The sequence below is a fragment of the Lissotriton vulgaris genome, chromosome 7 (genome assembly GCF_964263255.1).
Source record: "Lissotriton vulgaris chromosome 7, aLisVul1.2, whole genome shotgun sequence".
In the NCBI taxonomy this organism is placed as follows: Eukaryota; Metazoa; Chordata; class Amphibia; order Caudata; family Salamandridae; genus Lissotriton; species Lissotriton vulgaris.
In genome coordinates, this window is record NC_141695.1 from 584625055 (window position 1) to 584650541 (window position 25487).

The window sequence follows — 25487 nt, forward strand, 5'->3', positions numbered from 1 at the left end:
GCAAAAGAATTTTTTAAGAACAAAGGCCCTGAAGAAAGCCTTGGGAGGTAGTCCCCCTGTATGGCAGAAACATGTCGGCCCACAAGCAGTTATTTGTTTACACTGCTTTTTTGCGCTGTTCTGGTTTTTAATCAGAACGAGGCTTACAGTTATTAAAGTTGTCTTACTGTTTGCTCTCTATTCTACTTTTAATCTTCACTTTTTTCATACACTTACGTTTTGCACTGCACTTGGTTCCATTTAGTGATCCCACGCATGGTCTGCAAGTAATTGTGGGCTTGACCCCAGTCCTACTTGGTGGGTCTGAAAGCAGTCTCAATGATCTAGAGACACCTCAGCCCAACCTTTGGATGACCAGAAGAGAAAATTAGATCGCTAACAAGATTTTGATGGGAATCCATCTCTGGATCTTGGGTCTCACTTACTTTTGCTGGTGGTTAGATGCGTTGGGTTATTAATTCTGTATAAGACTTATTGGCTATTTATGCTGTACTTTGGTGACTTTTTAGTCTTATAAGTTTAGAGTATATGACTGACTCTTTGTTCTTCTTTGCTTAGACCCCAAGGTTTCTTTGTATTTTCAGTATGTCCATTAGAGGATGATAGCCTGGGCTGGTCTTTAAACTCCCTTAGACCCTCCACTCCTCGTTTATGTAAGTATTGTTTCTGAGTTTGACTTTATTGTGTTGACTGCAGCAAAGTAATATCTGTAGACTAGCAGAGTGTCACAACTTAGAAGAACCAGGTATTAGCTCATCAGGTCACTTTCAGGGAGCTTTTTTTAAATGTTGCTTCCCAAGTTCGGACACCTGTCTTTTCAGTTATTTAAGTTTAAAAACCCAAAAAGAAAAACTACCAAAACAATTACAAATAGTTGTAAAATAGTCTAGAAGGGAATTCTTTTTTAGAACCACCTTTATTCGTTTAAAAGTAAAAAAAAGATGGTGTCTGTCATTTTAGTCCCTAGCTGTCAAAACATGTTAGTTACTATGGTCCTAAATCTAGAAGCACTAATGTTAGATGTGGAAAAAGAAGTGACAAAAGAGGCACTGACTTGTTGGAAAGCCAATGATATTTTGCGAACCAACTTATATGCTTGATTGGCTGCCATCACACACCTTAGGGGTGGTCAAGCCCAGCTGTGCCTGGTCTTCAGTCGTGCGCAGCAGAGATTGGCCGCAGGGCCTGCTCACAACTCTCTGCAGGGAAGCAAACACCTCCTGCACATGGCTTTCCAGTGTGATCTTCAATGTGGTATTTTTGGAATGGAGAAATGCCAACTGCTTGAATGAGTCAATCTGTATTACATATAGGAACCGTCATAGTCAAGTAGACACATTAGAGAATATACTGTGTTCCTCCTCTTTCACGCCAGGTTTGACTGCCGGTATATGGATAATTCATATGACCACCTCCTCCGTCACCTTTGGGCCTACACTACATGAAATGTTATAGATGGTGGCACACTCTCCATTCACGTCTGTAGGCTTCTGACACTTCTTGATCAAACCTCACCCCCAGGAGAAATGACTACAGCCAGCTGTACTGAGGGCCGGCTTTAACACTGGTGGCGCCTTGTGCGAAAATGTTTGTTGGCGCCTCCCAATGACCACCTCTGTCACTGATTCCCCCAATACCACCATTTAACAGTGCCCCTCGTGTCTCCATAAACACTGTCTTGCAGATTCATTTAGTTTTACAGCGCCACTCACACCTGTGTAAGGTGTCAGAACACTTTACATCAAACACACTGCACACAGACAATCATATGTGTGTAAATCAGTGTATAGGGAATGTTACATCAGACGGGACTACAAGGTGCAGTGTAGGAGTGACATGTCATCGATACTAGTAGGCAATATAGATTAAGAGTCCTTGTTCTGGAATAGCTCAAATTGAGAATTTAAAACATAACATCATTAGGGGTTTGCTTTAATAATAAGAATTGTTTTCCATCCAAATGAACCCTTTTGGCACTGTTAGGATATTGAAAATCTGGGCAAGCAAAACATAAAGCTCTAACATCTGCCTTGCAGTTTTCATGCAGCTCTTTAATGACAGTTAATAGCTCAATGTTTTATATTAGGATTTTGACTTATAAACCAAAATTAATAAAAGGAGCTCTTTTACAGAAGCAGTAACCCACTGACATATTTACATTATATGCAGTGTGTTATCTGCATGGTACATGTTCCTAGCAGCAGGCATTTTAACCCTCAGTGCTATTTTAGGATGATTTAAAATTTCCACTAGAAAAACCTCTGGTCTCTTTCCAGAAAGAAGATTAATCAGCTGAGTTATCTTGATATTTTTATTGATGCCTGAAAATTGCTGGAAGCCAGGAAAGCAGCAGCATGTGCTTAAATGATAATATACTTGTGAAAATTACCGCCCCCCCTCACCTCCCCCCCAAGTCAGCGCCCAGTGTGGTGGCACCGATCGCACACCCTATAGCAGGCCCTGGTTGTACTAAGTGTATTCACAGGGGTTGCTTCTCTGCCACTCCTGTAGGAATGTTGAAGCATACAGTTATAAATTGTAACATGCCCAACATTGGACCGCTCACACTAAATTTAGATTGTATAAGTCACCCCTACAGAAGGCCTTTACAATCCTGAGGGCAGGGTGTTTGGTTCTAAGTGAAATGGTGCCCCTGCATGAGCAGGACACCCCTGCAGCCTAATGAGTCCATTCTTCAAGGTTGTCAGTGAAACAGATATATACTAGTATAGAGGGGCATTACGTGACCGCATGATGGCCATCTTCAAAACGGCTGCAAAGAATGCTATTGGTGTCAAAACTGTTGGAATCATACCCCCACACCATTACCAATGTGGGAGGTATGATTCCACCCACACAGGAGAGCCCTATGTTAGGCTCTCAGTGTTCCTGGTACCAGCCTTTAGTCCGGGACAGCACAAAATGATTGCTGCCGACCAAAGACACATAATCTGCCCTCCTGCTGCGGAGCCAAGCTCGAGCAGGGAAAGGCAGAACAATAGGTATCCTGTCACAGGGAGTGTGACCACCTTCCAGACAGAATTTAGTGTATTAGGGCTGGGTGGGTGCGATTGCCAGGACCTGAAAGTCTGCCTGATTGGCACATTTGTTGTCCCTGTGCATAGACTAGTTCAAACCAGTCTTGGGAGCTGTTGGCTTCCACTGTGGCATGAAACTGGACAAAGGACATGGGAGTAACCTCCCCCTGTCCAGACCCTTCCCTGGGAGTATCCCCTGAATCTTCCCAAACTTATTCTTAGGGTAATTAAGGGCTTACCTGGGTGTAGGTCCCTAGATTCATTTTGAACAAGATTCAGAACTGAAACCACTGCACTTCTACTGTCTGGCACTCTTCGCTGGACTTTGTTTGGGCCTGACTTCATCTCCCTTTCAGTCTGCTGCCTCGTCTGTGCCTATGCACCATACAGGATTCATTTAGGACCTGTGGAGCATCCACGACACTTGAAGATAATCTCCATTGAAGTGAAGGAGTCACTTCCCTGCATTCGCAGGTATCTCAACACTGCTAACCGGTCTGCTGATCCCAAACTCTTGCAGACTCCGAAGGGTTCAACAACACAGGTGGTGATTATCTGCAATTACCGAGGCCCAAGTTGCCCTCTCACCAAGTCTGAGGTCAGAATCCCTCATGGAGGCTGCATTAATCAAACCCCTGTGAACTTTTGCAAGTGCATAAGCTTGTTAGAAGATCTTTGACAAGTGCATTTGGCTCCAAGTAGCCCCAATCTCAGAAACTTCTTGCACCAAGATCTTCAGACACGCCGCCTTGTGTGCACCGTGGCCTGCTCTTTATGGTGAGCTGCTCGAGGTCCTCTTGGGACTCCTGTGTCTCCGGCCTGTGGATCCAATTGAGGATCATCTTTGTTTCCCTTGGGCTCCTTTGATGGCTCTGGGCCTGCCCTGACTCCCCTGCTTGTGGTGAGTCTCCTGGACCTTGCTGATACCAATGGGCACCTTCCTGATTTCCTGCATGGGTTGCATTTGTCAAGGCTTGTTGGTGCTCCTGTCGGACACCAACCCCTCAGCACTCAACATCCTTTGTGGGACAGTTTGCATCTGAATCCAGTCATCCTCAGCATCACCTGGTCCTCACAGTTGCAGAGTCAAAGTCACTGTCATCCTTCCTGAAGCGCCAGACATCAGAGGTCATTTGTCTTACAAGTCTCCTGGTCACTCCCGAGTGACATAGACTCTGTCCCCTCTGCTTTCAGGTACTCCTCTTCAAGAATTCACATTTGGATTCCTCCGGACACTTTCTCCTGTTCCAGCAGCGGCACTTTCGTGAAATCCTTCATTGGGTTCGACTGAGGTTTCCGACGCCACTTCAAACCTATGTACCCGGCTTCCCTAGGAAAGGTAACTTGGGTACCGTGGTATCCACAGTGGGGTGGCTCTCCAACCTTCTGTCTTCCACGCGGTTTCTTCATGGTCCACTGGTATGGATCCTTGATCTTTAAAACTCCAAACTGCAACTTGCACATAGACTTGTACGGAGCACACAGTCCTGTTTTCACATGGCACACGTTCTCTGTGGGGTCCCTATTTCCTCACCTTGGGTGGTTCTTTGGGGTCCCAGCACTTTTACGCCCTCTCGACAGTGTCCAGACTTGTGTCCAAGTTTTTATACCACTTTTTTCGTATATCGTTTGGTCCCCCCGGGGCCCACTATTTCTTAGTGCTATTTACTGTGATTTCTTTGCTATAATATTGTGTGCTTTGTGACTATCTCCGTGTATGAGATACTGTAAAGTACTAGAGAGTGTTATATAATAAATACATATTTGTATACATACTTTGTGCAGTTCCTTTTCATTTAATCTATACTATAAGATTGCATTCTGGTGAAACAAGCTGCTTTACACTCCTTCAAGACTAAGCCTGAAGGCTGCTCTCCACAGCTACCAATTGTATAGCTTTCTAAGGTAGTCTGAGACCTCTTAAATCACCATAAGGGTTGTCTGGAATGGTGCAAGGTGCCCACTTACATTAGTGGACATCATATACCAGGCCAGCTTCTCACACACGTGCATATGCAGCCCATCATGCTTGCAACAGCATGGCCTGCACTTTTTTGACCTTACTTGCATGACATGGAAATACTTCCCCATTTAGGCCACAAATCACTCCCACACTCTTTCCCCACCCACTCGCCAGCTTTGTTGTTTGAGCGTTCTATCCCTCCCACCTAAGTGCAGCGACAAATCACAATAAAAGCACAGCTACAGTCTTCAGTCACATGGCAGACATGCCATACGTCCAACCAGAGTGCTCCCACAGAGTAGGGTGCTACTAGCCCAAACTGTGCTGCCTCCGCCCATCCGGGACATGAAGCTCTGTGTGAATGCAATTACAATGCAATAGAAAGCCTTGAGTTGAACAATGCATGGAAACAAGACCAGAGGAGGACGTAGTTATAATGTGAATGAAACAACAGCAGGTAAGTTGGTGCAGTTAAAGCAAACTGATACCTAACAAACTAACACTGAAGCGAGTGAGGATTCCAAAAGAAACATGGCCAGGTATCTCCCCAACTGAGGTTTCTGGCAATATGGTTTGGAAACAAGGCGAGCACCTGGAAGCATGTAGGAGTAAATGATACAACGGTAGGTAAGTGGGGGGACATAGTGCACAGTGAAGCTACATTAGCACAACTTTAATCGTGTATATGCTGAGGATGACCAATGAAATGCTGTCCAGAATCATGGTGCTTGCCTTCACCCCTTTCCCTGCACTCCTTGAACGCCACACTGCACTGACACAAGAATAGTGTCAGGTAGAGCAGATGATGCAAAGGCCACGGAGGTGTGTGCTGTCAGACCTAACAGAGAGTGTTCAAAGGTAGAAGGGCTCTGATGCATACTGCATGTAATCATGCATGCTATTGGAGAATGAAACCCTTCATCCACACTCCTTTAGGGAAGTAGAGCATACATTGGAGACAGTACGGTACAAATGGAAAGCATTAGAAAAAATGCAAAGCATTAGGAAAAACAAAGATAAGCCTGATTAAATTTGCCTGCCTAGTACCCAAAGCCATTCACTCTAATCAACAGTATTACCTAGCCAAGAAAAGGAAACACTTTGGAAGACCATGACAGCTGAGAAACACAAACTCAGTAGTGCACGAAATCCTAATCTTCAAGAAAAAACGAAACTTGAACCAGTCCTTTTCTGGGAGCGCTTCTAAAACATGGCGCTCAATTCCCCCGGAAATTCTGATTCTATCCACTCTTGAAACACAACTCAAAATCTTCCTCCTCAATAAGTTCCTACCTGACCACACCCCAGCAGAAGCACAACACTAGGTGTGCGGATGGATACTAGCAATATATCTTCCCCTTATGTCGGACTGGAGCCATGCCTGGGATTGACCTCTACTAAGACGGCGAGCTAGGATCATGGAACGGGGGGTAGCCATGATATACTTGTAAATAGTGGGCTTGATTGGATGCATTCTATTTCATGATATTGTGAGTTGCACACCGTTCATGGGACTCCCGGTCTGAGACAGTGTGTGTTTATAATGTTTTGAATTGCATTACCGTCGCTGCCTGTGCACACTTGTTATTTTGTTGCTTTGTCATGTAAACCACTCTGATGATCTAGGGTCTAGTAAGCCAGGATCACTGTGATATGCCTTTTTGAGACTCTAACCCCTCGGTTAAAGTTTGGAGGTAATATCGAAATCAGTAGAATTTATATTTTTGCAACCATTTAGTACATCCCTGAATTTAAATTTCGTGGAAACACACCATCTGATATAAACCATTTTTGTTTCCAGTCGCTACTTCGCTTTGTTTCCAGTCGCTACTTAGCTGGAACTCCTCAACCCACTGTTATTACTTGTTTCTTCATCTTCTGGTGACACAGTCTTTCTCCTAAAATAAGTCAACGCATTGGTATCTACTTGACTCTTGCTCACTTTGGCTTCCAAAGGTAAAAACCAAAGCTACATCGTATGGTCTGCAGCGTCTGATCCTAATGGAGGATTATTTTGTCCCCACCGAAAAACGTCAGCATTCATTCTTGATTCGAGCATTTCTCTCCCTAGTACTTTGACATATATGGTAGCCAAGATACTAGTGAAGATTTTAGCAAGTCGTCTGCAAACTCGCCCCAAAATTTTTCCCTTGCTCTCATCTTTCAATCATGGCTTATGCAGGTAACTGGGAGCAGGAGTTTTTGGGATTAACCACAAGAGATCACCAATTATTTTGGCAGTCCGATTCTAAAGACATACAAGAGGCGACCATGAAGGCCTCTTGTGATCCTTGAAGCTTGTCAGCCCTGCTCTCCTGTTTAGTGATGGTATAAGACCGGATGTTATCCAACTAATAACCATCAAATGACGCAAAAGCATCTCTTTGACACAAAAGGTCATCTCATCCTATAGAAATTGAGCCTCTCTCAGCCTTTCTGGGCTTTCCTTGAGATTTGAGGCATAAATAAACAGCTCAACGGTTCCAGTTCCTGTTTGCCTTTTAACACACAACTATATTTGCAAAAACTGTTGGCACTGATCACACCTATGAACTAGGCCAGAAAACCTGTTGGAAAGGGCTGAATGCTCACTCCATCGCCTGCCATCCTCTTCACTGCATTCACTTCTTAGCCCAGTTATTTGGAGAATAATTTGTTTAAACGTTATTTCCCCCAGGAATTCCGCCTGATTTATCTGGAACCAAACGTTGCTGGAGACATCTATGAGAATTATCAGGAAATGCGAGGATGCAGTCAGGCTTTACAGACTCGTCTCCTGGTAATTAAGGGTGGTGGTGTTATTAGTGCAGAAAACATGTATGGTTACTTCATAATCAGGCATTTAATCATCTGTGCACAAAAACTGCCTTGCCAAATGACTAAATCTATCTCCCTGCTCTTTGATTTACCTGCCTGGTCACAAGGGTGGTATGAGCTGAAACTTTGTTGAAGTTGTAAACATCTGCTTCTCCTATTACCAGAAACACAAAGCAGAATGGCAAGCATCCAGAAATGGCTGTACATAGACCAAAACATGAAAGGTGTCAAGGACACCCTGGCTGGAAGCACCCCCATTCCTCGGACACGTACTGCACTACACACATATATTCATTCCAAGATTTATACTTGGTGTGCTCCCAAGCTGGACGCAGGTCAGTTAAAAGTTGTTTCCGCTGTAATAACACAGGCTGGTCGGGCACCTCCTAACCTTCAGCTCCTCCCCAAACCCCTTCACACCCCGCATGCACACACACAGGTATTATCCTGCCCATATGTGAACAGTGATGGAGTACAATTCGAAGGATATTTAATCTGTCTTCTATCAACTATCATTAGTGCAGCAGGTGCAGTGACACAGGGGCCCAAAGAGGTAAGGGGCCTTCTGCACCCCAGTTATGGTGGTTGTCCAATACCAAACCAATGAAGAAAGGACCTAACACATAGATTCATCAAGTAAAATTGCGATCACAATAGCTGCAAATTAGCTATTGCGATCGCAATTAACAGAAAAGCTATTCATGATGTGAAAAACACAGAAATGCAAATTCGCAAAATTAAAATAGCGAAATCGCAAAATAAATTGCAGAATCTAGGAGGAACCCCTATAGCGATTCGGAAATAGCGAGAATCCATGGATTCTGCGATTTATTGAGCGATTTCTCTAAATAATCGCAAACGCAATTCATGAAAACTCGCAATTACCGAAAAATCGGAAAATCGGAGTGGATCTCTGAGCAATGCTGCTTCCACTTCAGGCCCACAATGCAGAACGCAATTAGCGAAATCGCAATTTGCGATTCCGGTAATTGCGAGATCGCAATTTCAACAAGGGTATCGGCCGATTCTGCAAATTTTAGGCAATTTTCGGAAACTTGCAATTGGCGATTGCGGCCGATTGCGAATCGCTTTTTTTATCGCAATTTTTCTTGAATCCCATTCTGCGATTTCTACATTGCGATACGCATTTTCTCGCAATATAGGAATCGCAGAATTTGAGATTGATGAATCTATGTGTATATTTCTTGCTTCCTTTGGAACCCATATCACTATTGTTAAGCCACGGTCTCCAGGCGCAACATAGGTGCATTCAATATCCTGTGACTTATCTGTTCATTCCCATCCCCTCCCGATTGAGAAGTGAGTGGTCTAAGCCAGTTTTGAAAGTTTCTGAACAGTTTTATTTAATTGCAGGGGAGTCTTGGCTTTGCAAGGACATTTTTACAGCATAATATAATATTGTGCTTGGAGTCAAGCCAAAGCCTATCTACATTCACGTCGGTATAAATGTATCTTAACATTACCTTAAAGAGATTGCAAAAGAAACCCTTTTGGACCTCTTCCATTGCACGAGCAAGAGGCAAGTAAAAAGCAGCCCGAAGGCACAGAGCGTACCAAGACATATAAGCCCCAGCCTTGTGGCACCCAAACTCTAACCTTTTTATTTTACCATCTACCTCGCTGCCAACCAAAACAAACAAAAAAGTTAGGGTGGCCCCATTCACATCACTCTTCGAAAGTCTCCTTTCAGCATCATGAACGTGGGGTGAAACACCAATGTGCCACAAAGTGCAGCAACGAGTGTGCTGGGCCTTCAACTGAACCCGAAGAAAGACCCTTCTGAGGAAAACCTTTCAGGAAGTCATTTGTATCAGAATCATGCAAACCTCGTGGTTGCCCGGGTGATATGCTGAGGCGGGTCCAAAGACCGTCCCTGCATCCTGTAGGCAGATACTGCCAGTGGACGGCTGTGGGGCCATAGTAAACCTTCCCAGTGTGTCCCAGCAGGGAGCACTGACAATGGTGTTTTGTCCTTTGCCAAGGTGTGCACAGGTGAAGTTTGTGCAGGTTTCAATCATGATTTATGTCTCGGTTCTACTTAGTAAAAATCAAGCAGCAAAAACCAGTAGGCGCACGATGGTAAGGTGTGGGGTGTGCTGCAGAACCCCAAAATAACCATGCCGGAGTTCTGAAGTGAGTGAGTTATAAAAATGCCTTTAAATGTGTTTTTTATCTTATCAATATTGCTGTGCGCTCAACGACAGGGGTCAAATATCAGGGTATGTTTTCTGATAAATTGCTGATTATTTTAACATAGTGATTCGTGTTTGCCTTTCCTTCTTGACTGCAAAGTGAGAGGATTATGTCAAATAAACTATCTGACAATCTCGATGGGGTACAGGGAGTGTGAAATTAAAGGCTCTATGATGTCACTTGTTTTCTAACACACAACATTTAAATACATGTAAATAAACATTTCAAAATATGTCAGCAGTTGGGAATGCACAAATAAGGCACATTTTTTGTAATTCTGAAGTATGATGGAAATAAACGTTTTAGTATTTCAAAACAAATCAAGACACTTTATTTGCTGATGTGTAAATGATAAATATTTGCTATAATAATAATACACATTTATAGAGCGCCTGGTTACACTCAGACAGTGTGTCCCCGTGCTGCTGTGCAAAATGCCTCGAACACTACACCCTAACCTAACCCGGCGTGACTATCCCGAGGGAAAGAGATACGTTTTCAGATTTTCCCGGAAGGTGCCCTCCGAGCCCTCCAGCCGGAGGCTCACGGGGAGCATATTCCATTCCTGAGCAGCCAAAAAGAAAAAGGAGCGGCTGCCCATCCTTGCTCTCTTAATGGCAGGGACACACACCTGTCCCGTCCCCAATGATCTAAGTTGGCGTGTTGGGGAGTAGAGAGTAAGTAAATCAGACAAATAGGATGGACACGTCCCCTGAATGATACGATGGCAGACGCACAGTGCCTTGAACAGGACTCCCTCCCTTATCGGTAGCCAGTGCAGGGAAGCCAACGCCATCATTGAGGAGGCCCCCCTTGGGAGCATAAGAACCAGCCGAGCTGCTGCGTTCTGTATGACTTGGAGTCTTTGCATGCATTTACCCGTGGCACCCAGGTACAGTATATTACTATAGTCAAGGCGCGATGTTACCAGGGAATGCACCATGGTCTTTCTGGCTGCAGTAGGCAGCATATCCAGGGTTTTCCGAAGGCCCCTCAGGACTCCGAAACAGGCACCTGCTACCCGCCTTGAAGGAAAGCTTAGTGTCCAGCCAAACCCCTAGGTTCTTTGCCCGTAGGGCTGAGCGTGGTCAGTCATACAGTGGATTGGTGCCTCTGGAAGCATAAAGACATATCAACTCGCACGGTGCTACCGTGTATCACATGACTAACTTTATCTGGCTCATCTGATGAAGAGCCAACAGCACACAGTTACCACCCGATGGGCTGGAAACCTTTACTTAGAGTGCTTTTCCATAAAGTGTGTGGAGTCTTTACAGATTTCACAACCCCTTCAGCACTCGTATAGAGGTTGCAGCTTCAGTTCAGGGCATTTTGTGGTTTTGGCCAAAGTAGGAGTGGCCACCCTTTCTACAAGCCCTACTTCCTCCTTTAGTTCTTCATAGCCACTGAAGCTGCAATGGCGTTAAGCCCCATCCCATCTCTAGCCCACGCCCATCACCAATGTCCCTCAAGCATCACCCTGCGATGGTCTGAAAGCTGGATCCCCAGTTTACACCACCTTTAAGGCCTCACTGCCCCCTCAGATGGTGAAAATGTTTCCCAAGTTGGCAATTTTGAACACATTTTGGCTGGGGCTTAATGAGTCAAAATCAGACTGGTACTTTTGAAAGGAAAGCTCCTCCAAAAAGTTTCTTAAGTTCAGGAAGTCAGTGCTAGGCCCGGAAGAAATTTTAATTATACTGCCATAATTTCAGGAATTTTGCATTATGCTTGTTACATGATATCCCTAAAAAAACATGCTGTGGTGCATAAATACACCTCTATTTGTTGCAAAAGTATGCCATGGGCACAAGGGAACAATGCAAACAACCAGAACAAGAGCAGCTTTTTGTTAGTACCAACTATGTTTTACATTTTTTTTAGCGTAAAATGTGTCCTTGCTTAAAACGCTGACACAAGGAAGCACTTTGTGATTAAAATATAACCCTAAATGACAGATTTTCATTTTGAGTAATTACGATAAAGTAAATCCCACAAATGTTGCACACCCTTAGTACCTGCCCAACATGTACCACTGAGAAGATGGTACAGTTGAGAATGAGTCAGTCATATTGTCTGCAAGATTGTCATGGGCAGAGGACCTTCATGCTATTTTATGTTTGCTGTAAGGATGAACAGCAAAAACTCCCTGCCACCAAGCAACGTTTTTTCTTCCCGAAGTTTTCCAGTGATTTTTATTATTAACTAATTTAGTTCAAATCACAGTGGTAACCCGGGTGCCAACATATTTTGGGGGAAAATGCATTGATTTGGGATTACTGCACTGCTGATGAAGGTCTGATTTACACTGTATGTTCTTGGTTACAACTCTGACTCGTGGCTAGAACTTTTTATTGCCCCATACAGAAATTACATATGCATAATATTTGAGAGTGACACACACATTATGAACATACAACACACTTGAGTATCCAGATTATATGAAGGTAGAGGTTTGTGACTCTTAGGCAGCATTGCATTGTACGCATTGATTTATTAGGGTGTAAATCTATGCCTGAAGTAAAGCCTTGGAAATTGCTCTCTAATCTTGTTGGATAAGCTATCTCCATATGCACACTGGGATAGGTTGTGGTGGATTTTAAGTCACTGTGGTAGTTTTGGAAAATATGCAATAAACATGGAGCTAACTACAGGCAAAGAGGTTGCATGGCCTACAGCGAGACAGGGCATGTGTTTCCAAAAGACTGACAGAGAGCAGCCAGTCACCTGTCATATACCAGGAGACGTGACTAAACTCTTCCCAGCCCTACGGCTTCTACTGAAGCACACACCTGCCCAATGAGCCCCAAAAGCTGTTATAGGCTCATCCACCTCCTTGAGGTAAACCACATGAGAAGAGGTGTCGTCAAGTTGTCACATTCTAGGCCTGGGTACAAACAACACCATTTTACATACTCACGTTTTTAAGTTGCCTTCTTTTTTAAACACAAAGACATTTGAAGCTCATTTTCTTGCGTGCCTGTGCAGGATAATATTCTCTGAATTGGCTTTGCTTACATTTCCACTTTGTAGGCGTTCCATCAAATACCTTGAACATTCTGTACACAGGCTTATTTCACTGAGCAAAATGCTGTTTGTGATTGTCCGTTCGGCGACAGAGCTATCACAATAGAATCAACAATAGCAGGTTAACTGGGACTTTAGCATGGCAACTTGGGTGATGTTTATTATATAAACAACATCACTCCCTTGTTTAGGGGGAGGAACATTTTGCTGGCTCTAAGGTTGCCTCATGCCGGAATTCCAGCCCAGTTGATTCCAATTTTTCATTTTCCAAGGGATGCTACCCAGCTCTGCACCAAGATGGGCATCCTGATGACACTTACCACCAGGTAACGGGAGAGTTGGCTCACCCTACAGGGATTCTGGCAGATTTGCCCACCCTAGGTACACTACGACCGGTAACACTAGGGAGAAGTACAATATATTACAGTACTTATATGCTAGCATATATTCTCTGTAACCGTAAAATGGTTGAATTGTTTATATTCTTCACAATTCTCATAATGCTAATCACATTATTCTGTTTCCTTTTAATGATTATTGCAGCACGCATATTTTACTCAAGGATCCCACTGCTTTAATGAATATTAAAACGGCATGTTGTGTATTTCTTGTGTATCTTTTTTAGTATGCATGAATAATCAAACAAAACTATTTCTAGATTTATTTCCACGATTTCCCTGGGAAGTCAGGGTTGTCATGTTCTGAGGTTTGCCCATTCCATTTGTTACCTTGTCAGTTTTGGGGTACAGATGTTGCACTGTGAGCTATCAGACAAAGACCAACATATTCTGATGGTGTGTATGTAGAGTCAGTCTTACATAGTTCTGACATTTATGTTGTCCAACAAACACACATTTTTACTGAGAAAGTATTAACCATATGGCAGTGTGCAACTGCTCCGGACAACCTTCTGGCTCTGATAGACAACTAGCCAACAGGATTCCTGCTGTTAGAGGGGGTGTTGTTACATTGTCCCTGAAGGACTAACAGGGCAGGGGAAACCATATCCTCACTTCCCATGGTTCCCCCACTCGCCTTTGTATGCGTACCATACGACTAGCATAGGTAATAATGCCCCCTCTGCAGCCCTGGACATTTTTCAGTGGGACCACTTATTTGCCACTGCCTACACGCAGGGATAACAGAAGGAGACAAATAAGCAACAGTCCCACCATAAATAATGGGAAAAGATTAGACCCTATCCAGCTGTGTGAAGGAGGTGGAGTCAAAGGTCCAACAAAGTGAAAGTCAAAGCTCTAAAGCTCTTTGGACTCATGTACTATGTCGGCAACCACCAGAAGGACAAGGGGGTTATATTCTGAACTAAGCTAAGAAAGATTACACGAAAGACAAATTGAGACAGAAGAAATGTAGCGCTGAAAGGGATTGCTTCAAGCCACCGTTCTACAAAGCAGGGTAGAGCCCCACTCTGCCTGTGTATGTACGCTTAGAAGACCATCATTCATTATAGCGTTGTCAGTATATTGACCTTAAGTCCAGAACTCCTGAATCAGCCAGGGTAAGAAATGTACAAAGCAGCCACCGCATTGTTTCTTACAAGGAAGAGTGACCAATAAACCTGTCTTTGTGCGTACAATGCGTGTTCTTCCTAAAATAATTAAATTTGTATTATTTAAAGAATGGCCCAAAGGTTGCAAATCAAAGCACAGTTTTACAAATAGATCAGCTAAGCACTTTCAGGCAGGATCGTGGCAGCTCAGCCATCCACGAGGCAGCCTCCTACCTTACCGGTTCCCGCTTACATGCCAGAGTTTACATACGCCCACGCCGGCCGCGCTCCCCAATGCACCTGACCCAATTCTGTAACTTGTTGCTTTTCCCCTGACAGCTAACAAGGTGCCATCTGTAATGTTTTTAACTGGTGGCCTCTAAAATCGAAATTACCAAGTGGCAACAGTGATACGACTCTGCCCGGCAGGGGGCTGTCCAAGATCTCCTCCTTTCATCAACAAGGATGCTATCTCACTGGTGAGGGGTAGCTGCCTGGTTGGTGACTGGTTGAATTTGTTAATGGGGTACTGCTAAGAGATAATGACTAGATTTTGTCTTCAAAATGCTCTCACGAAAAAAGCAGCCAGGTTTCGCCCCAAATGGCTTCAATCCTCAGCTTCCCAAAAGCAGTAAGACTGCTAAGCGAACTATGTAGCCCCCCATGCTGAAAGAGCAGCAGCCTGTCGCCTGTTTGAAGATGCTGCCCACCTACCCTCGCGATGCACGCCGCTCGTGCGAGTCCATGGTGCTCACACCTTGTTCAGTTGTCCCCAGTACCTTGTGCGCCTGCGAAGCGGCTGGTGAAATACACTTACCTGCATGACGTGGGATCCCGTGGGATCCCGATTTTCAGGGGTGGGTGTCTGACGCCATATTTCCTCCACTGTGTGTGTGTATTGTGTATCAGTGTGCGTGATTCTTGTGAGTTGCAGCGTCACTGTTTTATGTTGCCCTCCTTACAACCTAGGATTGGCTCTTGACTTGAGCATCCTGAGACTTGTGATCTTGCCCACATGCGGCCTCCGGTAGCGGCTGCTGTGCAACACGTTTGCCCTGAACTTCGATTCCGCGTGCACCTCTGGGTGAAGCTATTTATGTTATGACAGCTCAAGAAAAACAGAGTTGCTGACAATCTTTGACTAAAGCAGTCATCACTTTGAGCTGGGTCCGAACACGCTGGGCCCCAAATATAGACATGCGCTGGGCCTTTAAGCCAGTTCTTTAAGAAGCATTTGCCTTGAACTTGCCCTGCAGGGCCTATGCAAGAGCTCTTCACGGCACAGAGATGCATGTGACCCCTCTCCCTTCACAACTTGTTGCCTAGTAAAGTCTCTGCCTACACTATTGCTGAAGAGTTGCTTGGAAGCACTGACAATCTCCCAGCGGGAAGAGTCAGGGAGGAGAGAGGGCCATCTGCCTGCCCTCCTGGAGCTGTGGATGCTGCCTCAGTGAGCTAGACGTGATGATGGAACAAGCCTATCCAGCGATGGTCAATGATGTGTGGTGAAACTAAAGGAGCACAGCTCCGCAGAACTGACCCTGCCTCCTGCCTTACTCCTCCTGAATAAATAAAGAATACGTTGCAAAGTTTCGGAACAATCATTTAGGGGGGAAAATCTAAAAAAAAAACGCAATTGCGTGAAAAAAAATTAAAATATTTTTTCGGGAAAAAATACGCTCTTGCTGGAATATTTTATCCGCACATCTTGCTTGTATTTATTTCAACCACAGCTGAAGTTATAAGTTTGCAAAGTGCGTTAAGTGCATGCAACTTTGCAAAAAAAATTATGATATCAGACCTCCCCTAAAAAGAACTTTATTTTTCACCGGATAAGCCAATCTTCCTTAGCCCACAGACCGAGAGGCCGTTCACATTTGAGTGTGAGCTTCTCCCTCTGGTTTGCTGACTTACTGTCAGGTGGTCTGGAGACCTGAATTCCCTGACGACCTCCTTAGGGAAGAAGGTCCAAAGCCTTTTTTCCCCTCCTGGACTTTGAATTTAAGGTTCTTGGGCTTTTTATCAGCACTCAGTTACCTTAAACTTGAATCCTTAAATCCGTGTCCAGTTAAAGCCCCCTTGTCAGCAGGAAGCCTGAGGTTAAAGAAGGTTTCATAGTAATAAGCAAATGCACACAGGGTATGGGGCAAAAAGCGACTGCACCTATCCCCTGAATTGGGTGTAGTGATTGGTTCGGGTGACCAGGACCTGAGACACAATACCCTTCCATCTCCTATGGAACACTCCACAAAACAATAGTTTAGCAAACAGTGATCCGGCACTTCATTTAGTAATAAGAATAATATATAGAGAAACACATTCTCAAAAACAGAAAGAGCAGGTCGTAATATAACTTATTTATTCAAGATTCTTCCTTTTTATAAAAACACGTGTTTTGGCCTCACAGAGATGCAAGGAGATAGGTTTGGGGTCTTAGTTCTACTACCAGAAGTGCTAAGCACTTTGGGTTTATCATTGTGCTCTGCTTCAACTCCTCTTTTACTCTGTTGTGATAAATAATAGTACCTTTCTGAAAGAAACACCTCTGATTGAGATACATTTTCATCAAATTTGGTTTCTAGGCGCTGGCCCCAAACTGCTTTGTAGAGTAAGCCTTGAGTGCTTCAACACAGCTACCACTCCAGAGGCGGTTGAACTAAAGGAGGACTGGTGAGCCATTGCAAGCAAGCAGAACAACAACACAAAACAGCGGTTGTTCTGCATGGTGTCCCCACCTGAGTGGTACCTGGAGAAAAAGACTTACAGTCAGCTCGCTATTGGGTGGCCAAATGTCTTACATCAGGCAGCAACCTGATAGCGCTGAGAAACAACACTGGATGAGATAGACCCTTGTGGGACCACAACCATACAACATACAAAAGAAGGCGGATTTGCTATTGGTGACCTGCACATCAAATAGTGTCCTCTTATTATAAAAATGTCATAAACTGAAAACAAAAATCAAGTAATGAGTGCAACTTTGGTGTTTGACTCTCATCCACCTAAGGCGTCAAATCTCTGTGTCCCCTAAGAGTGCAACAGATATCACATTAACAAAAATACCCCACAGCACATCACATATGGGTAACTTTTATCCTTTGTGCAATCAGCACTCTTCTCCAATCAATATTCTTGCAGGGTAACTTTTTTCAATCCAAGAAATTCACGTGGCGTAGACCACTCAGATTTCATTTCTTTTAAAACACAATGTTCCACAGCCGACGCGCATTTCTCCCTATGCGGGCTTCCTCAAGGCTGCAAATCATGCATAAAAAATATCTTGTAACCTATATGTCCAGGTCATGGCCTATTAGACCAATTAGTATCTTTACATATATGTATACACATTGCTTAGTCCAAAAGTGTGCTACAAAAGAAATCTGACCACCGTATCATCATGTGCATGTGCCATGCTTAATACAAAAATTCACAAACAACAACCTTTCTCCCAGTGCTAATGGTGATGCACACAAAAGAAAATAGGACAGCCACCACGTGCCAAGGTCAAGACCTAAGAGTTATCAAAAAGTTGGCTCAGAAGCCCGACGTATAATAATAGAATGAGAACCCTTCAAAAGTATCCACACCTGCACGCATGTGAAGAAGACCATGAAAGACGCTACTCAACCTGCTCACCTTATTCACAATGTACATGACCTGGACATAAAGGTTACAAGATATTTTTGTATGTATGATTTGCAGCCTTGAGGAAGCCCGCATAGGGCGTAAATGCGCCTCGGCTGTGGAACATTGCGTTTTAAAAGAAATAAAATCTGAATGGTCTACGCCACGTGAATTTCTTGGATTGAAAAAAAGTTATCCTGCAAGAATATTGATTGGAGAAGAGTGCTGATTGCACACAGGATAACAGTTACTCATATGTGATGTGCTCTGGTGTATTTTTGTTAACGGGACCACAACCATCATGTGGGTGGGGGAGGACATATGAGAATCTATCTTTACAAACTGTGAATAACCAGCAAGGGAAGCTGAGAACAGAGCTCCCAACCTGCCGGTCTGGCAGAATCAATATTGTCTCGTGCTCACCTTTACCATAAACCACCAGGATACAGGGTACACCCGCAGCCAGACACCCTGGACATTCTGCACACTTGAGCGTTAAAACGCCGCTCTCAGGTGTGTTCATGTTACGGGTGACCCCTCCAGGCAGTCTTGCTTTTTCAGCACCAGCACACAGCCGGCTGCTATAAAGTCGATATTGCAATTGTAAAAGCAAAATAAAAGGTTACGGGATACAACGTGATGTTGGTAAAATATCCAATGCTGGCTAAAGGTGCCACATGTCACACAGGTCACTTAAGAGCTGTGTCTTCCACCGCTTCCACAGGGGCTCTGTTTGCACTGCTGCCCTGTCTTGAAATGCTCGCTGTGTGCAAAACATGTTCTGTTATTGCTTGCACTATAGGTATTCTGAAGTAGAGAAATGTTCAGTGCCCCTGACCCTGCTGTACCATTTTCTGATTGTGAGAAACATGCTGTTTATGACCTAGATCTCTCGAAAGTGTGCCGGGTACTTGTATTGCAGAAACCTGAGCTGTAACTGTTCTGTGTTGGAGGGGAGGCAGTATTGGTGCAAGTCTGACATGGGCCCTGGTGCAAATGAGGAAAATTGCCCCTTTGACTACTGTTTGTGTAGAAAAATACAGCACTAATTGGGGTCAATGAGCCCCTCAGGGCCCAGGTGCCACTGCACCAATGGTTGCTAGGCCCCTGGCGTGTGTGTGTGCGCGCGCGCACCTGTGTGTGTGTACACATCAGGTGTCTGCACTGTAACTATTCTGTGTGTGAGGAAAGGTGCACTGATTCTTTGCTGAAACCAGAGGTCTCTAAAAGGGACATGGCTCTAGAAATGGTTGGGGATTTTTTCCCAAGATGAGAGGTCTATGTAATTAAGGGTTTGGCTTAAAGCACAATAACTAGATTCCAATCCTTCATGGACAGTGTGATATGACCTATTTTTAAGTGCATCTCTTTGTGTTTTGTGTTACTGCGTCCAGGTTTATCTCACAAGAACGAACCAAAACAGGAATGGAAACCAAAAGCAAACCTTGCAAACATGTTCAAACCAGTCCTGCTGCCTTCCTCCTCGGTCTGACCGCTCCCCCTTCCCTTATTGCCCCTTTCGCTCTCTCTTGAAGCTGCCCGAGTGCCTACTGCAATGAACTTGGAGAAGCTTCAGAAGCAACAGAGTTGCCAGCAGCAGCCCCCTGCTCTAAAAACGGACCCCCAAAGACTTCAGCACACCAAGAAATTGCTGGGGGGAAACGGGCTGTCCAGGTCTGGAGCGAATATACACTTAAAACCAGACCTTTTAGCAGTATCAGATAAATGAGTAAGAGAAGGAAAATGTTGTGAATATTAGATTTGAAATTATTCACATTCTGGAAATGTGATACTGCGAACTAAACATCACTAAGGCCAGTGAAGGGGCTAGTGGTCTTCGGAGTGTCTCAGCCACCCCTTCTCTCCACTCCCCTCTGCAATCTCTCACGTTGACATGCACTCCCTTTCCCCCCATACCTTTCTGAAAGTTTACAGCTGCATATATCAAACGCCACCTCCTTCCTCTCCATTATCTTGTCACTCTGCCCTTCTACATGCAATTCCTTGTGTCACCTCCCTTTCACCCTGCCCTCTCTCACACACACGCAGACACACACACTTTCAGAGGCAACCTCACACCTGCAAACGTGGCACTTTCTCTGCCTTTAGTACTGTTACTTTTTGAACAACTGTGTTACCGTGTATGCATCTTATTTACACTTTCCCATAAAAAGGTAATAACAGTTGGCCCATGTGTGATAATTGCTGTGTGTGCTTTACAGAGACGCCAATGAGTACATGAGTATGTAGTCTGAACATATTTAAAACCTCTTGAGAGGCAGTGGTAGAAACGTGCACCACCTTCAGCCACAACCCAAGAGCTCTCCATCATGCCCCATTATGAGCAAAACATCCCACTCACACCAGGACATTAACCAGTAACTTACAGGTGACAGTTCACCATGTGTGCTCTACTGAGTAAAATGTTGCCTGAGCAAAAAAAAAACTACAATAACGCAGCATCTGGAAAATGCAAATACTCTTAGGGAATACAAGATGAAGTTAAACGTGGAATGTGGACAACTGTAGCACTGACACGGATTACCCGACGGGTTTTAAAGGCACTATTGAGAAATCGATGTATTTTGTCTGTAAAGTTAAAGACATGGATATATGGCCCAGTCGGTACCCGTTTCAAAGTCAATCTTTAATTACTTCTGGGTGTGAGGCCCACTTAGAGCTCTGACTAACTTGTCTGTGTGTGAGGAAAGTTACACAGTAGCTACCTGCACTGTAACTGTTGAGACAAGAACACACGCCCTGTTGCTTCTCGTTCAGTTCCTCCTGTTTCTGAAATGTGTGCCTCACTCGTGTGTGTCTCAATTCTGTATGGGAGGAAAACATGTACCTGTGCTGTCCGAGCTGCAGCTATTGTGTGGATGAGTATGTGTGTAACTGTGAAATGTGCACTGTTGCCTGTGCTGCACATGTCCTGTTGTACAGAGATGCTGCGCTGCTGTTGGGTGTGCTGTAACTGTTCTCCGTATGAGGGAACTTTGCTCTGCTGGTGCTTGCTCAATACCTGCATATGCGAAGCAGTGAAGCTTGCGCAGCTGCTCCGTGAGCTGTAACTGTTCGTATGATGGAAAGTGGCCACACTGCTGCACGCGAAATACCCGTTCTGTGTGAGGAAATAGAGCTTGCACTGCTCTTCCACCTGCTGAAACTGCACTGTGAGAGAATGTTGCACTGCTGCTTGCACAATGCCTGTTTTATGGGAGCGAATGAAACTTGCACTGCTGCTGAATGAGGTATAACTGTTACAGCGGCGGCTTGCATAGGGCGTGCTGCGGGCGGGGGAAAGGCAGGGTGGGGTAGTAAACTGAGACATACGACGGAACGGAGGAACGTAATAATTACGTTCCTCCGTTCTGTCGTATGTCCGAGTTTACTACCCCCCCCTCCCCCACCCTGCCTCTCCCCGCTCCACTGCCCCACAGCGCACCCTATGCGAGTCGCCACGGTTGTTTGTATGAAGGATATTTTTACTATTGCTGTGCGAGAAACACCGGTTGCATGTGAGGGTGTAACGCACAGCGGTTGCATGTGCTGACACTGTTGCTTATATAGCGATAAATGACGCTATTGTTTCTCATGCAGTACCTGTGGTGTGTGTGTGATGCTTGCACTGCTCTAGTTTCTGTAATAGTTTTCTATCTGATGAAAAAGATAGAACTGTTGCTTCCCAAGCAATGCCTGGTCTATACATGGGAGGGAAGCTTGCACTGCTGCTGCCTGAGCTGTAACTGTTCTATTTGTGTGAGTGAAGCTTGCACTGCTGCTGCCTGAGCTGTAACTGTTCTATTTGTGTGAGTGAAGCTTGCACTGCTGCTGCCCAAGCAATGCCTGGTCTATATATGGGAGGGAAGCTTGCACTGCTGCTGCCTGAGCTGTAACTGTTCTATTTGTGTGAGTGAAGCTTGCACTGCTGCTGCCTGAGCAGTCACTGTTCTATGAGTGTGAGGGGAGCTTGGACTGAGGGCACACACAGTGCACACTGGCATGATGTGCACGGTGTGCAGAGGGGTTCCGTGTGACCTATTGCAGCAAATGTGCCCTCCCCGATGCAGCTGTGAACTCGCGCCTCCCCTACTGAATTGCAGGTCAGCTGTTTGAAGCAGGTAGCTCGCCCCTCACTGTGCAGTCAATACCGTGGCCTCCTTTAGAAAGGAGGACAGAGTCTGCCCTGCAGGCGCTTGCAGTGATTGGCTGTCCCCACATAGATAGGGGAGGGTGTCTGAGGAATTCTTAGGACACCTGATGCCCCCTTACAAGACATTGCCCTCTGAGCCAGAGCCTATAATACAGCGTGGCTGCAGTGGAAAGTTTTTCATCATTTGCACGGGGCCATGCCCCCTGAGATTGTACAGGTGCTATACATGCTCTGGAGCAATATGTATTACAGAAGGGGAAACTCAAGTATCTGTGGCCGCTTCTGCAAATCTAAAATGCCCCAAGGTGCCGAGTGTGGCGCACACGCCCACTGCACATCTGGGATGCTAGGTGCATTCTGTCCCTGCTGTGCTAGGTCTCTGTATCAGGGAGCTTGCACTGCTGCGTCCCTAGGTGCAAACATGCCTCGTGTGTGAGGGACACTCTGCTTGCGGGTGCAGGTGCTATAGAAAAAAAAGATATACATACATGTTGTGTATGAATAAAGCTTGGCTGCTTCTGTCCAGCCTGACCCGGTGATGTGTGTATGGGCATGGTGCACTGTGGCTGTCTGCACAGTACAGATTCTGTGCATGAGGGAAAGGTACACTACTACAGCTTACGCTGCACCTGTGGTTTGTGTGTGGGTAGATTGCACTGTCCAGGTTGTGTTTACGAGGGTGGGATGCTGCTGTCACCGGTCCTGTGCCTGAGTGTATGAGTGGGAAGCTTGCACTGCTGATGACCGATGACCGAGGTGAGGAGAAGCTTGCTACACCGCGGCCAGGCAGGGTCTGGCTCTTGTTAGAGTGAAGGAAGTCGTGTCTCATAACCTCGCGCCGTCCTTGTTTTGTGAACACGTGAAGTCATTTCTCCACCGTTCTACCCCCTCCAAGCCGCCCTCTCCCCCCAACTCACACCATTCCCAAATAACCCCAGAACCAGGTCTGCCATCTCTAGGGTGGTCTGACTCTCCATGGTTTGCAGCGGGGTGGAAGCTATCACTAGTGCAGCAGGTGGAGTGCACCGGGCACGGCGCCAGGCTGGTGAGCGCCCCTCTGTCCCCCATGTGTTTCTGCATTTCACTACGTACCCGGGGACTTGGGGTCATTTCCCTTGGGTGCACTGAGGCGACAGGTGAGGTGGAAGTAATGGACAAAGGCTTAGAGGGAGCGAGGAGCTGATGAGGGTACCGTGATGAAAAGAGGGCACAGAAGCGGAAGTGGGCAGCGCGAGAGGTAACACGGATGGGCGGAGAGCTGAAACGAGACAGTGAGGAAAGGGGACAGAGAAGAGGAAACAAATGGCCAGTGGGAGAGGCTACAGTGATGGGAACTGGACTACAGACAAGAGAAACTGGGCAGTGGATGAGGCTACGGCGATTGAAAGGCGGCAGAGAAGATTATATGGGCAGTCGGGCAGAAGGGGAAGTTACGGTCATTAAAAGGTGCCAGGGAAGAGAACGTGGGCAGCAGGTGAGGCATCACAGGTGGAGAGGGAGAATAAAGTGGAATACTACTCACCGAAAGGGCCGCAGGGTGATGAAGCATCGTCTGACCATAATTGTCCCATCCGAGGTCACCGAGACCATGGCTCAGAAGTCATCCGACTGGACTGCGCAGGGGAGGGGGGTAGCCCTGGCGCTGACCCCAGGACGCATGACCCGGGCACCACTCCGGTCCCGACCTCCGCACTGACGGTGACCCGAGATCGAACAACAGCAACCCCAAAGTAGAAAGCAGGAGGTAGAGCAACTGAGTCCGTGCCTCCCACGGGGGCAGCAGCAGGCCGCGGAGGCTGGCGTGTCACTGAGACTGCTGTCCACGGATGCAGGGGTACCACGGAGGCAGCAGCAGGCCGCAGAGGCTGGCGTGTCACTGAGGCTGCTGTCCACGGATGCAGGGGTACCACGGAGGCAGTAGCAGGCCGCGGAGGCTGGCGTGTCACTGAGACTGCTGTCCACGGATGCAGGGGTACCACGGAGGCAGCAGCAGGCCGCAGAGGCTGGCGTGTCACTGAGGCTGCTGTCCACGGATGCAGGGGTACCACGGAGGCAGCAGCCGGCCGCGGAGGCTGGCGTGTCACGGAGGCTGCTGTCCACGGATGCAGGGGTACCACGGAGGCAGCAGCAGGCCGCGGAGGCTGGCGTGTCACGGAGGCAGCTGTCCACGGATGCAGGGGTACCACGGAGGCAGCAGCAGGCCGCGGAGGCTGGCGTGTCGCGGAGGCAGCTGTCCACGGATGCAGGGGTACCACGGAGCCGGTGGCGCTTCACAGTCAGGAGTCCCACAAGGTCACAGGATATCCCACGGAGACGTGTATTGCGCAGAACCTGTCAAGAATTGCACACAAAAAAGAAAAAAAAGTGCACCCGGAGAAGTGTTCCGCGGATGCAGGTATCCCTCAGAGTAGGGCAAGCAGACCGGCGCTCTATCCAGAATCCGCGCGTCCACGGAGCAGGTGCTCGGCTGAGGTAAGTGTAAGTGGAGGAAGCCGCTCCTGGAGCGGGGCCGCACCTCGGATCCAGCGGTGTTCGGTGAAGGCTCCTTCCTTCTTCCGAGACAGGTGTCTGCGGGCGCGCAGGCTCCTCTTTCGGTTCCACCTCTCCGCCTGTCGCGTTTTATCGCCTCTTCCTCAAGCAGGGGAGGCGGGACTGGGACGCGGGGTGGCAGGGTGTCAGCAGAGTCACGAGTCAGCAGGTGTGTGAGGAGGAGGCGTCGAGTGCCACTACTCACAGCCACACAGCACCTGCAGTGGAGCCTCGAAGCGCAGGTACGTGCTTGCAGGAGGTGATGAGCGTCACACTGGCATCCCGAGGGGACCGGCGAAGACACGCTGCACCACGCACAAGAGTCCGGAGACACATCCTCTCCGCAGCGCTGTCCTGGGGAAGAGCTGGTGATCGGACTCACGTCACCTGGGTCCAGTCGAGAAGCGTCGGTGGTCAGACGCACAGCACCTGCATCCTACAGAGACGTGCCAGTACTCGGTCTCATAGCTCGTGCATCCCGCAGATAGAGGCAGGTGCTCCGTGACGACGCATCCGTATCACAGGAAAGTGTTGGTGTCCCCCAAAGCACCTGCATCTCGTAGAGAAGTGTTGGAAGTCAGTCAATCAATCATTTATGAAGCGCGGCAAATC

The 25487-nt window shown here is 46.4% G+C and overlaps 1 protein-coding gene across 2 annotated transcripts in view; it reads right to left on the bottom strand.

The window, feature by feature from the left end:
- MGAT5B (alpha-1,6-mannosylglycoprotein 6-beta-N-acetylglucosaminyltransferase B) overlaps positions 1 to 25101 on the bottom strand; it is a 795006-nt gene extending 769905 nt beyond the window's left edge. The window contains exon 1 of one of the 2 annotated variants that reach the window (XM_086930672.1): positions 23869 to 25101. In XM_086930672.1, the coding sequence (XP_086786798.1) occupies positions 23869 to 23936 (68 nt within the window). In that variant the 5' untranslated portion in view covers positions 23937 to 25101. The remainder of the gene's footprint in view (positions 1 to 23868) is intronic. The other variant, XM_086930673.1, reaches the window with a different exon arrangement.
- Between the last annotated feature and the right edge of the window lie 386 nt (positions 25102 to 25487).